Source organism: Leptodactylus fuscus, chromosome 2 (genome assembly GCF_031893055.1).
Source record: "Leptodactylus fuscus isolate aLepFus1 chromosome 2, aLepFus1.hap2, whole genome shotgun sequence".
NCBI classification, from domain to species: domain Eukaryota; kingdom Metazoa; phylum Chordata; class Amphibia; order Anura; family Leptodactylidae; genus Leptodactylus; species Leptodactylus fuscus.
In genome coordinates, this window is record NC_134266.1 from 88,689,085 (window position 1) to 88,703,990 (window position 14,906).

Genomic DNA, 14,906 nt, shown 5'->3' on the forward strand with positions numbered 1-14,906 from the left:
CGGTGTCTACACATGGACATAAATTGGGTAGATTTACCACCAGCACAGATTATCAAGACCAAAGTGGAAAACGCTAGTCTTGAATATTCAAAGGGACATGGTGCATAAAAGTTACTTTAGGAGCTCCACTGACTAAAACAGTGATTATACCAGGTCTTATTGCTAGTTAAGGCTAAAGCCACATGACTGAAGAGGAAATTCATGTATCTTTCACACATTGTGAAATAATATGTGTAACATTGCAGTATTTCAATTGGGAGACTGCTGGCGTTTCCGTAAGTATAATGGAAGCAGAAAGGCACTGTGGGAAAAACTGTGATGCGTTGCAGTTGTGGCTTTTCTCACAGTGCATTTTTGCTGCAGCCCACTATGTGTTTTATCCCACATATCATCGATCCTATGGATAAGTCATCAGTATGAAAACTGAAACACCTGGAACCCCCACAGATCAGCTGTTATGGCAGCCTCCAGATACCAGAAGCTGGGGCAGTGAAGGGGAATGCATTGAGTCTACTCCTATTCAAGTTAAAGGAGCAGCACGGCAATTGCCCAGAACCACCTGCAGCGCCTCTCTTATTACTTTAATAGGAGCAACCTGCACCTACTCCAACTCCACTACAGCAGCCTCCCTTTTAAGATTATGCTTTCAGACAAAAGGCTGATGGATTCTAATTAGAGATGAGCGAACACTGTTCGGATTAGCCGTTCCGAACAGCACACTCCCATAGAAATGAATGGAAGCAACTGGTACGGCGACCGGCCGCCGGCAAAGTGTACGTGCCAGGTGCTTCCATTCATTTCTATGGGAGTGTGCTGTTCGGAACGGCTGATCCGAACAGTGTTCGCTCATTTCTAATTAGAAATCAGTAGACTATTTGCAGACATTGGGGTAGATTTATTAAGACTGACATTTTTTACGCCAGCCTTAATAAAGGTCTTGACTGGTGCACGGCACATTGGAAGTATCCAGAAACTCTGGCCTCTTAATCAGAATGCACCACAGTGGAAGACTATGCCAGTCAGGAACTGGTGTAGAATTTGTGTATAACTCGCTCCAGAAAACTGGCTTGAGTTAAGTGTCACTTGTGAAAAGTGGCAAATAAGGCGCAAAACTGGGGAGGTGGCGCATCTACGTGCAGACCTCTTCTAGACAAATGCATCCCATTATATGCAAGTTTGAATTGTAAAGTAAGGCCTAAAAGCAGTGCTTCACTGAGAATAAGTGTATATGGGAGGACCACAGTGTGTGTTGGGGTTTTTTGCGGTGTTTTAAATAGCACAGAAAAAAATGTTCAGTGAGTTTAGAACCCACAATAATAATTAGTCTATGTAATGTAATGCTTGCTGATGTTTTATTTAGAAATTTTGGAAACCTACATGGGAAATTCTGTACTGTTGGTTTTGTTATTAAATCATCACAGGAAGTAATTCGTCTTCTACTACAGTGTCTTTTTCTTGGTAGAATAACAATTTTCTTAATTTTCTGTTTTCTCTGTCTAGTTTATACTTATGGGTTTTTTTTTTTTAACTTTTGGATGAAGTTCTCCCTAGACTACAATGCCATCTAGTGTGCACAATGGAGTAAATGTAATGTTTTATTAGCATTGACTTGTTAAGAGAAATAAAACCTCCTATTTTGACAGCTCAGAATGCTTTGAGATTGGCAGCTATTTCCCAATGGCAAACGTGAAGTTTAAATAAAATAGCAAAGATTGCTGATGGAAACCTGATATTTAAGTGCTTGTAATTCTTGAGCTTATTGCTGATTTCACTTTTATTTTACCCAGGAAGCCTCTCGCGTGTCTGATCCTCGAAATACTGCACATGGGCATAATGGACAACAAGAAAGTCTTGAACTGAGCAAAACAATGAATGATGGTAGGATTCCCAACCCACACTTCTACTTTTCACTCAGCCGCCTGATTATTAATTGTATTCAGCCGCTGCGACAGACATGTGATCGACAGACTGACCTGACTATTCACATGTCTGTATGAGCCTGGATGTAATGCTCTCATAGACTTGTATATACAACTTGGACTTCTGGCTACTGTATAAATTGGCTATTCATTGTTAAAGTATTGCCTGTGCCAAAGGGTTGAACGTTAAATATTCTACGGAGCGGTGCTCTGGCATCAGAGATTACAAATAGAATAATATATTTCAGTGGGGGGGGGGGGTGTCATTGCAACCAGTTTCTTCTTTTCTCTGGATTGTTTTCATGTTAAGGGCTTAGGCCCCAAGTTGCGTAAACATAGCTTTTTTTTGTTGCGTTTTTTTGAGCCAAAGCCAAGAATGCCTGCAAAAGAATTGGGGAAATATATTGGAAGTTCTTAAACTTCTACCTTTTGCTCAATCCTCTCCTGGCTTTGGCTCCAAAAACCGCAACAAAATCTGCAACAAAAAAAAGCTGCGTTTCTGCAATGTGGGGCTTCAGACTTATTCAGCAATTTCATTATACCCTCTTTAGTAGATGGGGGGGGGGGGAATAACTACTAGATCAATGGGACTTCAAATGCTGGGATCCACATCAATCATGAAAACTGTGGGCTATACATTTTTATAAAGGGGCTCTATCACTGGGAAAAGTCATTTTTAACTAATCACATCCTTTCATAGCCTTTAGAAATGCTATTCCACACTTACCTTTAGTATGTACTGTAGATTGGCTCAGTGGCTTCTGAATAAGTCCGTTTTTATTCATATGCTAATGAGCTTCCAGCCAGCACAGGAAGTTCCCAGCAGCACTTGTCTCTGCTATTATCTCCTATGTGTGTGTGCAAACAGGAAGCTGAGTCATCAGCAGCAGCAGTCTCCCATAGGAATCAATAGTAAAGGGGTGCACGATGTATTGTACACCAGTCTAATTAGCATATAAATAAAAATGGACTTATTCAGAAACCACTGAGGCAATTTACATACTAAAGGTAGGTGTGGAATAGCCTTTCTAAAGGCTATGCAAGGATGTGATTAGTTAAAAATGACTTTTCCCAATGATGGAGCCCCTTTAACTATTTTTGCCTATATCTGTGATTACTATACATCTGCATTTATAATATATATATATATATATATATATATATATATATATATATATATTATTTATTTATTTATTTATTTTTTTACAGCAATGCCAGCCCTAGAGAAACTGCTAACTAGTGAATGGAAAGAAAGACTTTTGGGAAATGGAATACTTGACAGTAAAGATGTTAAAGGTATTGTCTGTTATGTCTTGCATGCTAGATGGATTTTTTTTTTTTTTTATCATGTAAACAATAGAAATGGCTTTATGCAGTAAAAAGCAAGTTCTATTGGCATCTCTGAAGAGAATACAGGCAGAAACTGCTCTACAGTGAACAGAGAACCAAAGTGCAGAGACCAGGCTGTTAGGAGAGTGAGCATGTGTTTATCACCATTGGCTTGTTAGGTGGACATACACATTGCTGTACACTTTGGATGCTAGGTAGGACATACTGTGGAAATACAGGAAATATCATTTAATTTCTCGTCGCTGGATTCTTTAACAGCTTATAAATTGGGAAACCAGCATTAACTTCCATACAGTGAATGTAATATTTAATGGTGGGACAACTCCTTTAATTCAGTTTCTTTTGTGCACAAAGATAACCAAGCTTGTTATTTCCAGGGCGTTAACCCCTCCCTGGACTATGACATAATGGTATATCACTGTAAGCAGCGGGCTTGCATTCCATGGTGCATCATGGAAATGCTTGATTTTCTGAGCCAGAGCCTTCAGCTTTAGGTGCTAGCTGTAACCTACAGCTGACAGCAGTACCTGGATCTTGGATTGCTAGTGGTGTAGTGTAGTGTTTTAACCCTTTAGATCTAGCTGCAATAGTGACTATCAACTTTAATTGGTTCCTGATGCTCAGAACCCTTTACAATAGTACATTAGCAGTGTGTTCTATGTGCAAATAGAATATTGCACAGTTTAGCTCCATTTCTGGGAGAAAAAAAAGCAAAAAATTAAAAGTTAAAAATTCTTTATGTGTAATGGCCCATATCTAACACATCATTCGCTAAGGAATTTCTTTTTAAAAAGTCAGAAAAGGGTGTGTGGTGTGTTTTTTTTTTTTTTTTTTTTTTTTTTTGTGAAATTTAAATCCGAAGGCTGCCTGTAGCACATAATGGTACTGACTCAAAGTGCTACAAAAATAAGAGCTCATCTAGCTTAGTCAGGGAAAAAATATGTTCTGGCTTATAAAAGATGACGCTAAAGCAAATGGAAAGTGGCAAAACCTAAAATTTTTCATAAGTTGTATCCCTGCAATTGTACTGACCTTCAAAATAAAGGTATAATGTTATTTATACCATATGATGAATGATGCCAAATTTATTACTAAACAATACCAGAATCAGTAACCTTTTTTCATCTCACCCCTGAAAGAGGGTGGGATGAAAACAATTGTCAATAAGATATAGTTTTACCACCATTATGCCATTAAAAAATTCAACTCTTCTCAAAAAAAGCAAGCACTTAAAGTGCTACATCAATGGTAAAATAAAAAGACTCTGGCTTTCAGAGTGACAATTAAAAAAAAAAAAAAAAAAGGTCTGTGACCTTTAGAACTGTCTGTCTGTCTGTAAGGGGTCATGGGGTTCTTCAACAATTAATGAAAAAAATAAAAACTTCAGTAAACATCATGGCGCCTATCTTGATACATGCTTTGTATACCTGCATCATCTTGGTAACTAATCATGTTTTTTACATTGCCATTTCAAAGGTGACAAAAGATCATAGATAGATAGATAGATAGATAGATAGATAGATAGATAGATAGATAGATTTTGTGTGTAAGAATTAGGTTAACACCACTTATGTTTTCAGGCACTCAGGAGAGCTTGGCAGAAAAGGAGCTGCAGTTGTTGCTGATGATCCGTCAGCTAGCGGGATTGAGGGACCAGTTGTTAAGTGCTCACTCTGAACATCGAAACATGGCGGCTATGTTATTGGAGAAACAGCAGCAGCAGATGGAGCTTGCAAGACAACAGCAGGAGCAGGTAGAAATAAACAGTATACTGACCAGTGGCTGCTATTGTCCTATATTTAGTAGTGCTAGTCCTAATCTGATGTCACCTCTCTGATTGTCCCTGCCTAGATTGCTAAACAGCAGCAGCAACTCATCCAGCAGCAGCACAAAATTAATATGTTACAGCAGCAGATCCAGGTAACAGCACAGCTTCCAGTCTTGGAGATTCTTACTTCTCATCTTCACTCTCCTTCAATGCCGACTGATCTTCACATTACTTTTTTGTGTTCTTTGCAGCAAGTAAATATGCCCTATGTCATGATTCCAGCATTCCCTCCTGCTCAGGCGGTTCCTTCAGACCCTCAGATGTCACCTCTTATACAACCAATTCCTTGCAAGCCTGGTAAGTACAAAAACCTTAATAACTTTTTAGAAGTGCAAGACACCTAGACTAGTTAGAGGACAGAATGGATTAAATAAGCATTACTCCCCTTGCCAGTTCCTGAGTCCCTAGTATCTCTCAACACAGGAAATGTGGCTTAGATAATTGGGGGCTGCAGAAGTGACGCACCCCAGCCTGTTATTGGCTGAGAAATCTTTCCTGTATATTGAGAGCACCCAGGAATCATTGGATTGGTAATGGCAGGGTTTAGTATGGTGAGTAATGATATAACTTTTTCTATTCTTTTTTTTTTTTCCCCCTTTTCTACAAAAAGAATAGAGACATCTCCCCAGAGAACCCCTTTAAGCTAAGGCCTTACATTGTAGAAACACTGCTTTTTTGCAGATTTTGCTGCATTTTTTTGGGCCAAAGACAGGAGTGGATTGAGCAAAAGGTAGCAGTATAAGCACTTCCTATGTATTTCCCATTCCTTGGAATTTTTTTTTAACTCAACCCCCCTCCCAGCAAACTCTGTAACAAAAAATACATTTCTGCAATGTGGGCCCTCAGCCAGGTTGTGATTAGTTTTACTATTAAGGATTCTATTCTATTTGTTTTATGTCATTAATTTCTTTTTTCAGTGGAATATCCCATGCAATTGATTCATAATCCTACACCACCAAGAGCCTCTACTACTGGAAAACAGGTAATGTCCTGGACTATAATTGGTAAAAATTATATATACTTGTCACCTATAAAATGAGGATATATTGATTCCTTAATCTATTGCTTAGGAACCATCTCAGCCTTTGAATCTGACAGCCAAACCCAAAGCTCCTGAGCAGTCTCCCTTATCAAGTAACTCTCCAACACTGAAAATGTCACCAGCTGCAAGCAATGGGGTTGGAAGTAGCAGAGATAACGCCTCCAGCCCTACAAGAGCCGGTCTCCCACTAGGTATGTCTGCAGAGACGCCGTGCCTTTTTAGAATAACCATAGTAGCTATATTTGTTGGGTTACGTATTCATAGATTAAAGAATCTGCTGGTTTCCTCCTGATGAAGATACATTTTCAGAATCATTCATAACCTAATATAATGTGGTTTCAATTAATCTGGTGAACTAACTAGTAATCTGTTTAAGAATAATCTTTTTTTATAATGATCTTGCACATCATTATTATCTCCTTTTATGAATTGTCTCAGTTGTATTGCAGTTTGTCTTCTTTATAGTGGACTTATTAGTGTTTTCCTCCTTAGGTTTCCTGGGTGAAGGAGATGCCATTACTAAAGCAATACAAGAAGCACGACAGCTTCTTCATGGACCGAACAAAACTCCAGAGCAACGTGATGGTCACATGTCTAAGGTAACTAATATTAGACGGTAGTAACACAACTGATATAATATTCTCTACGAAGCCTCCGGAGTAGGGTTAATTACTTCAGGGTTTGCTGAGAGGTTTGTTTATCTGATGATCTTTTTAGGAAACTGCAAAAAAATACAAAGAGAAAAACAACAAATAGCACAGAATGCAACTGTAATTGTTAAATACATTTGGGCAACAAAGTTCAAAAAAGCATATCAGAGTCTCCATCTTTACTTTGTATATCATTTAATCCGGGTTTTCCCAGGAAGCTGTGGTGAGTTAGGCCGGGTTCACATGGAGTATTCTGGCTCGTCATTTGGTACGTAGACGCCGCGGGAGGATTTGCGGGCCGTATACGCTCCCATTGTTTTCAATGGGAGCCGGTACCGTACACGCGGCGCTATTTTGCAGCCGTGATTTTGCGTCTACGTACCAAATGACGAGCCAGAATACTCCGTGTGAACCCGGCCTTAGGATGGATGAGGTCCCATTTTTAAGTAATGTAATGTTGAGAATCCCCATTTGTAGGGTATTTTGTTTTTCTCGTAGAAGTAAGGTGACAGGATGTTTTTTTTTTCGGTTCCTGGGTGGTAACCTGTGAGAAGTCTGTAAATAGCGATATCTTATCAAAATGTTCTAGAAGCTGGAGAGATTTTCGAGATTGTATATTATTAAGGTAGTTATGTTCTTCATGGGAGTTTAGTCTTTGTTTCTGTCTGTCTGGGCTCCTTATTTTTGGGGAATCCAGAAGTATTTGGAATATATATGAGAATTTTATTTATTTTTTGGTAGAACTGAGTCTCTCATTTAAGCGGAAAGTAAATTGTTTGACGGCGTCTCAGCTTATCTTGACTTTGATGTGAGCTGGCAGAAGAGGAATAAGGTTGAGATGATAGTTCAGAGGTTTCTATATCTCGTCGGGACATTGCTGGAATGGTACTTAAAAGTGTCCCGATATTCTAAGCGGGGTTTATTATAACGTCTGCCACCATCAACAAAGTCATTGTCTTAGGGGTTCCTTAGTTTTTCTACCTCTGGTCATGTTTTTTCATATATAGCCAAAGGATTAATAGTTAATTTTGGGTAGGCTGAGGGGATAGCGTTGGTATTAGAGATCGCTGACAAAATCTCTAATGGGGATACTGTAAGATGGACCTGAGACTATTCACTCACTCTGGGGATCAGATCACAATATGGATAGATATCTCGCCTCAGAGTTGTGCTTTTCCCATATTCAACACTTTAGAGTTAAGGTGTTAAGTGTATCTGCCCTTACCTCTCTGTTGATTGAGGCTTTGCGGAAGGCACTGAAGCATATACTTTTGTTTCTTAATATTTAATTAAAAGGCGGCTGCTCACCTCTATGTACCGCTCCTTGTTCGCTACTCTGTATGCCTTTTGGTTCAGCAGTATGGCAACTACTTGTCTTTATGCACTGCTTTTTATCCGGCTGACTTATTTAATGGGTCAGCTGCCCAACAGAAGTCCCAGTCTTGGTTGCCTAAGGAAAGCCCTCTCTTATACTGGAGGTTGATTTAAGAAGTCCAGAGAAGGGAAGGACTGAAGTATATGCAGTGCAGTCTAGACTGTTTTCTGTGATGGCGGCTGCCTGAGTATAGTAAGTCCCCTTACGCCTAACCGCGTCGCTTGTTCTTGATGTAGTTACGTACTGCCCACTTCTGAGTAAGGTGCTTCTCAGATCCCTGGAGCCTCTAAAGAGATTATTTGTCCCAGTGACTACAATAGTTGCTATGAGTTGCTTTTCACTGATGGTGAGGACGGAGCTATTCTATTAAGCTTTCATCTTCTTCCCGGACCAGGCCACATTCCCGTTCTGTTGTCTTCAATGCAAACTAAGGAAGTCTTAAACTGCTCAATCAAATCTTCTGTTTTGATCCAGGGAAAACTGCTTAGAATACGACATGCTCTGCTTCTTCACACAGATCAAGGGAATGTGTGAAAAAACTGATGTATATGTGGCCACATTGAAATCATTGGGACCATCTAGTCCTTCAGAATTAGACTGTCGGTATACTATGACAATCTGTTATCGGAATCAGACCATAGGGGCCAATGTTATGATGTTCCTGCAGGTCGTAAATGTGTAGGCTGACAGTAAATACAGGACACTTGATACCTTGATTGATCCTGCAGTTGTGATTTTATGTAAAACTTACATGCAAGATTATTTAATACTTAAATTAGACCAAATATGTCCCATCTTAGCAGTTCTCTTTATAAGCAATGCATCTTTGCAGTCTCTACACTTTACTTCAATCCATTCATATTGATCGCCTATTCGCTAATGATGTCACTGGTGTTCAACTGCCAAGCAACAGGAAGTCTTAGAGTTGTACTCCATTCTCTGCTGAGGGGGAAAATCTAAAAATCGTACAGATTTCTGTAGATATCTCCCAATATCATTTTTGTTGCTGAAAGAAAAAGTGTTAAAATTCATTCTTTCTCATTGTATTCATTGGGGAACACTGTACCATGGAGTATAGGCTTGACTGATACTAGAAAATATGAAAAGACGTCTGCTCCGCCCCTGGCCTATACCTTCCCCTAATACACTATGCTACCCAGTTTTAGCCTATGAGCATAGGCAGACATGACCTGCTTGTATGTCTTCTGGTTTGTAGCTGTTTATTTTCTCTTCCAGGTACTAGTGGTTTGTCGGCATCTACGCCTCAAGTCATAGCTTAGTCCATTATCTGCTTTCACAGTCTTTAAAAAGTCATATGTCAGTCATATGTCAGTCACAGTGTAAACTTCAGACTCATCAAAGTTCCACACCAGGTCCCGGCAGGTATTTCGTACTATCAACTCTGCAGTGCTTTGCAGAAACCAGAAATGGCTGCATATGCTGGTTCTTGATGACTGAATCAAAAATAGCAGATTCTGAATCTAAATGACTTCTCATTAATGACATTTTTACACTGAATAGGGGAAAATGTTTGATCGCTTGGGTTCCAACCTCTGAAACCTACAGAGATCACAAGAACGGGGATCCACAAGTTCACCCAAAGTGCGGCCTACTTCTTTCACGTGGAGCACTCCAGGAAAGAGTTATTACTGTTCTCCTAATCGCAGACTTTGCAGATGAGAGCTAAATGTAATCATTAATGGGAAACCCACTTTAACCTAGTGTGAAGGTCCCCAATCTTTTATCAACTCTGACCTTGTGTAATGGTTAGGAGACACATTTAAGTAAAACGATAAAATATTAAACACGGAGAAACACAAAATCATTAAAATTCAGTATAACAAATAAATACTTCAGAGTGGCTTAAGTTAGTCCTGTGATATTAATAAAAGGATGTTATTTTGTCACAGGTTCATGTGGTCGCAACTTCAGGCTGCGGAGGTTTTCCACCCAGCAAAGTCATTACTACGATTGTGCAGACCTACTAGTAATAAGCCACGTACTAGAAGAGGTTTTTTTTCACCAGCTGACCCATGTCTTGCTTTGTGAGAACTAACAGAAAAAAAATCCTATTTAACTACGGGAAACCCCTTTTAATAGATCACATATAGGATTTGCTTCTCAGTTATATTCATGATGGTTCATGCAATGTCATTTACAAGTAGAGGCACATGTTACATGTAATTACTGAAATCTGACAGACCTATAATCTTAAGGATTTCTGTCTCTCCTAGGAAATGTTTGATTCATTGCCTCAAAGGGAATATCATGATGAGTCTGCTCTGCAAGAAAGTGAAGAATCTCTTCTGAGATGCAGCATGGACCTTGATGGTGAGGCCTACTGTGTGTAGTTGCATGCAGAATTTGTGGGTGTGTGTTGTATTTTTAAAGCAAAGGTCCCTATAGAAGGGAAAAGTATAAAGTAAAGATTGATTTTTAATAATATCCCCTTCTATGTTTGGCCCAACAAAACACAATGGTGTATCTGGTCCCTATAATTTGGTATGAGATGTCCAATTTTCCAGTTCATACTACCTTGAAAATGATGTAAAATTACATTTTGAGGGGCATGTAATGTATTCAAAGGCTGGCCTCTTAAATGATCATATTACATTTACTAGTAAACCAAATGCTACAGGCAATGTGACAGTGACTCATTCTTTACTGTGGACTTCTGAGAACTGTAAAAATTTCGTCTCTGGAAAACATTGGTTATATTCAAGTGTACCGATCATTTTAAAGAATGAAAACACAAATTGACAAATCATCATGCAGACCCTGACTTAAAGGGAAGTTGAACACTGTGACATTTTATTTCTGATCAGCACTGCTCAGGTCTCCTCAGAGCACAGAGTGAGATGTGTATGGATTTAAAAAAAAAAAAAAAAAAAAAAAAAAAGCGAAAGCCAAGCAGTGCTGATCATTTCACTTCTGCCCCATCATTTTGGCAGTTGGTGGGAGTTTCAGCAACTAGATCCCCAGGGATCAAAACCATTTTTTTTTTTTTTGTCTTCTTGGGCTAATGCAAATTGTAAGTTAAAAAACAAACAAATAATATAACCCTTCAATGTCACCAAGAAAGCACCCCATACACCATCACACCTCCACCTCCATGCTTCACGGTGGCATCCAGGCATGTAGAGTCCATCTGTTCACCTTTTCTGCATCGCACAAAGACACGGTAGTTGGAACCAAAGATCTCAAATTTGGACTCGTCAGACCAAAGCTCAGATTTCCACTGGTCTAAGGTCCATTCCTGTTGGAAGGGGGAAGGGGGGGGGGGGGGTTGATCATATCCGTTTAGCAATGGCACAGAAACCCCTCTTCCCAGAGGTCAAGATATATGCATGATATAGAATTATTATTAAAGCCACATTAAGTTAATATACTGATTATATATGTTCTCCTATTTTTTTTTTTTTCTCCCCCTCTAAAATTGGACTAGGGTCCCGTCATTTCTCTGACGGCCGTGGCAGCCATATAAAGAGGCCAATGAACGCTTTCATGGTATGGGCAAAAGACGAGCGGAGAAAGATCTTACAGGCGTTTCCTGACATGCACAATTCCAGCATCAGTAAAATTCTTGGTAAGATTTATATACTTGTTTTTGTTTTTTTTTATTCTAGTAAATGCTATAGCACCCAGTCAGGTCACTCCAGTACTTTGATGGTCAAGCAAAGTCTGTTAACTAAAGAATTCCCCCCTAGTTTCCATGGTTTACCACTATATTATAAGGTAAAAGAATATGCAAATAAGTCCTTGCTAGAAAGGGAGGACTTGCTCTAGGTTCGCCTTTTCTAAAGTAGCTCCCTGTAGATTAATGCCTGTTGTTTTTGTCTTTTTTCCTTAAAACCTAATGGCATAATCTGGGAATATAGCCAAGCCAGAATTCATCCTCCAAAAGGAAGAGGAGACCCATCCACAGAAAGCTGTGAGCAAAGCAGGGGTACTTGCTGGCTGGGGGAGAGGTCATAGCCATGCGTCAGATTGCATACTATGTCTCATTAGGGTGACTTCACCTTTCATTGTGCAGGGACTTATTAACCCTGCTAAGAATTATGGGAAAAGAATAAGCAAATATGGCCTCCTTGGTGTAAAATGAAAACTTGCTATGGTATCTCCCTATAAATCATTGCCTGGTTTTTCTGGAAACTAGTGGCATAATCTGGGAATATAGACAAGCCAGAATAGTGGCAACCATCTGTAGACAGATCCAGGTGAAGCCGGGTACTGGTTGGTAGAGGTGAAAGATGTTCTAGGAGGACTTATTTGCATATTCTTTTTCCAGAATTCTTAGCAGGGCGTGCATGGTGATGTCATCCTATAGAGATATAGCATCCTGTCTTCTCTATATGATGAGGTGGCAGCTAATAGAGGAGGCAGTCTAAAGCTGGCCCTCAGATGACCAAAATGTCAGGACAGATTGATGTTGGCTGGAAACTGTGACCCCATACATGTTTCACGTGGCTGCCTCAAGTGGAAGTCTATAATGTTATAAATGGATTGAAACCACAAAAAAAATGTGTATAACACAGTATCCAATTGTTTGCTTTGGACTTTTAAGGACTGTGAGTCAGTGCCTGGAAAACATTAGTCATATACAAATGTTCCTATAATTTTTCGAAGTGTTTTACATATCAGCATGGGGATCCCTGCCAATTGCTAAAGTGAAGCTGAGTGCTGTGCCCCTTCATTTCTGACGTCTTCTGCTCAGGTTTCCTGAGGGTATAGAAATCCATACACTGATAGCACCCAGGGAGAACCAAGCCGTGCTGTTCATCGGCGCAGTGCTCAAGATCACTTCTGGATCTTCATTTTTTGCGAATGTAGGTGTTTTGGCACACGGATCCAATGAGTTACTCGTGGAGGCTGGCAAGGCAATTTCTATGTGGCTGGTAGAGGGAGGGGGTGCCCAGGTCCCTGTCACAATACTTTTTATCTATTTTATTGTCTGGAGGTTAATGTATTGTAAATCTTCCCTCTTGCTTTGTTTGAGATGTATAATGCAGTCTGTCAGACATGCCACCCTACCATGCCAGGAACTTAGTTACCTTTAAATTAAAAAGTGGGAGTAGCTTGGTACGTAATGAAATGAGGGAGGATGTGCAGAAAAAAAATGTATCTGAAAGGGTGACTGACTGTAGGAGGTCTAAGCACACCATTGTTGTAAATGTTGGTGAGGGTCTTTTCTTTGTTAACTTAAATATCAAGATAAAAATAAACTTTTACAACCAATGTCCTCCTTTTGATTTTTTTTTTTTTTTAATTTTTTTTTTTCTTGAGGCCCAACTGCTGCTGTTGGGTCTCATGATTTTTATGTACACCCTGGACCCCCAGAGATCAAAACCACTTTGTCGTCTGTTCTGTATGTTGGGGGGGGGGATCATAACCATTTAGAGTGGGGAAAAAAACCTCCTTTAACGGGTCAAAGTTAAAAGCATGGAATGAAAGTAAATTCCAGACCCTAATACAATAAAAAGAACCCACACTAATATATATACAGTACAGACCAAAAGTTTGGCCACACCTTCTCATTCAAAGAGTTTTCTGTATTTTCATGACTGTGAATATTGTAGATTCACACTGAAGGCATCAAAGCTATGAATTAACACATGTGGAATTATATACTTTACAAAAAAGTGTGACATAACTGAAATCTGTCTTATATTCTAGGTTCTTCAAAGTAGCCACCTTTTGCTTTGATTACTGCTTTGCACACTCTTGGCATTCTCTTGATGAGCTTCATGAGGTAGTCACCTGAAATGGTCTTCCAACAGTCTTTAAAGGAGTTCCCTGAGATGCTTAGCACTTGTTGGCCCTTTTGCCTTCACTCTGCGGTCCAGCTCACCCCCAAACCATCTCGATTGGGTGCAGGTCTGGTGACTGTGGAGGCCAGGTCATCTGGCGTAGCACCCCATCATTCTCCTTCTTAGTCAAATAGCCCTTACACAGCCTGGAGGTGTGTTTGGGGTCATTGTGCTGTTGAAAAATAAATTATGGTCCAACTAAACGCAAATCAGATGGAATAGCATGCTGCTGCAAGATGCTGTGGTAGCCATGCTGGTTCAGTATGCCTTCAATTTTGAATTAACCCCTACCAGTGTCACCAGCAAAGCACCCCCACACCATCACACCTCCATGCTTCACGGTGGGAACTAGGCATGTAGAGTCCATCCTTTCACCTTTTCTGTGTCGCACAAAGACACAATGGTTGGAACCAAAGATCTCAAATTTGGACTCCTCAGACCAAACCTCAGATTTCCACTGGTCTAATGTCCATTCCTTGTGTTCTTTAGCACAAACAGGTCTCTTCTGCTTGTTGCCTGTCCTTAGCAGTGGTTTTCTAGCAGCTATTTTAACATGAAGTCCTGCTGCACAAAGTCTCCTCTTAACAGTTGTTGTAGAGATGTGTCTGCTGCTAGAACTCTGTGTGGCATTGACCTGGTCTCTAATCTGAGCTGTGGTTAACCTGAGATTTCTTAGGCTGGTGACTCGGATGAACTTATTCTCCACAGCAGAGGTGACTCTTTGGTCTTTCTTTCCTGGGGCAGTCCTCATGTGAGCCAGTTTCTTTGTAGCCCTTGATGGTTTTTGCAACTGCACTTGGGGACACTTTCAAAATTTTTCCCACTTTTTCAGACTGACTGACCTTCATTTCTTAAAGTAATGATGGCTACTCGTTTTCTTTACTTAGCTGCTTTTTTCTTGCCAACATAAAAATTCTAACAGTCTATTCAGTAGG

At 39.9% G+C, this 14,906-nt stretch overlaps 1 protein-coding gene across 2 annotated transcripts in view; it reads left to right on the forward strand.

Annotated features, from left to right (window-relative positions):
* SOX13 (SRY-box transcription factor 13) overlaps positions 1 to 14,906 on the forward strand; it is a 42,240-nt gene that overhangs the window by 23,028 nt on the left and 4,306 nt on the right. For both annotated transcript variants that reach the window (XM_075264162.1, XM_075264163.1), the window contains 10 exons: positions 1,788 to 1,878; positions 3,129 to 3,215; positions 4,850 to 5,022; positions 5,121 to 5,189; positions 5,289 to 5,394; positions 6,015 to 6,079; positions 6,168 to 6,330; positions 6,632 to 6,738; positions 10,399 to 10,495; positions 11,610 to 11,750. In XM_075264162.1, coding sequence (XP_075120263.1) covers positions 1,788 to 1,878; positions 3,129 to 3,215; positions 4,850 to 5,022; positions 5,121 to 5,189; positions 5,289 to 5,394; positions 6,015 to 6,079; positions 6,168 to 6,330; positions 6,632 to 6,738; positions 10,399 to 10,495; positions 11,610 to 11,750 — 1,099 coding nt within the window. The remainder of the gene's footprint in view (positions 1 to 1,787; positions 1,879 to 3,128; positions 3,216 to 4,849; positions 5,023 to 5,120; positions 5,190 to 5,288; positions 5,395 to 6,014; positions 6,080 to 6,167; positions 6,331 to 6,631; positions 6,739 to 10,398; positions 10,496 to 11,609; positions 11,751 to 14,906) is intronic.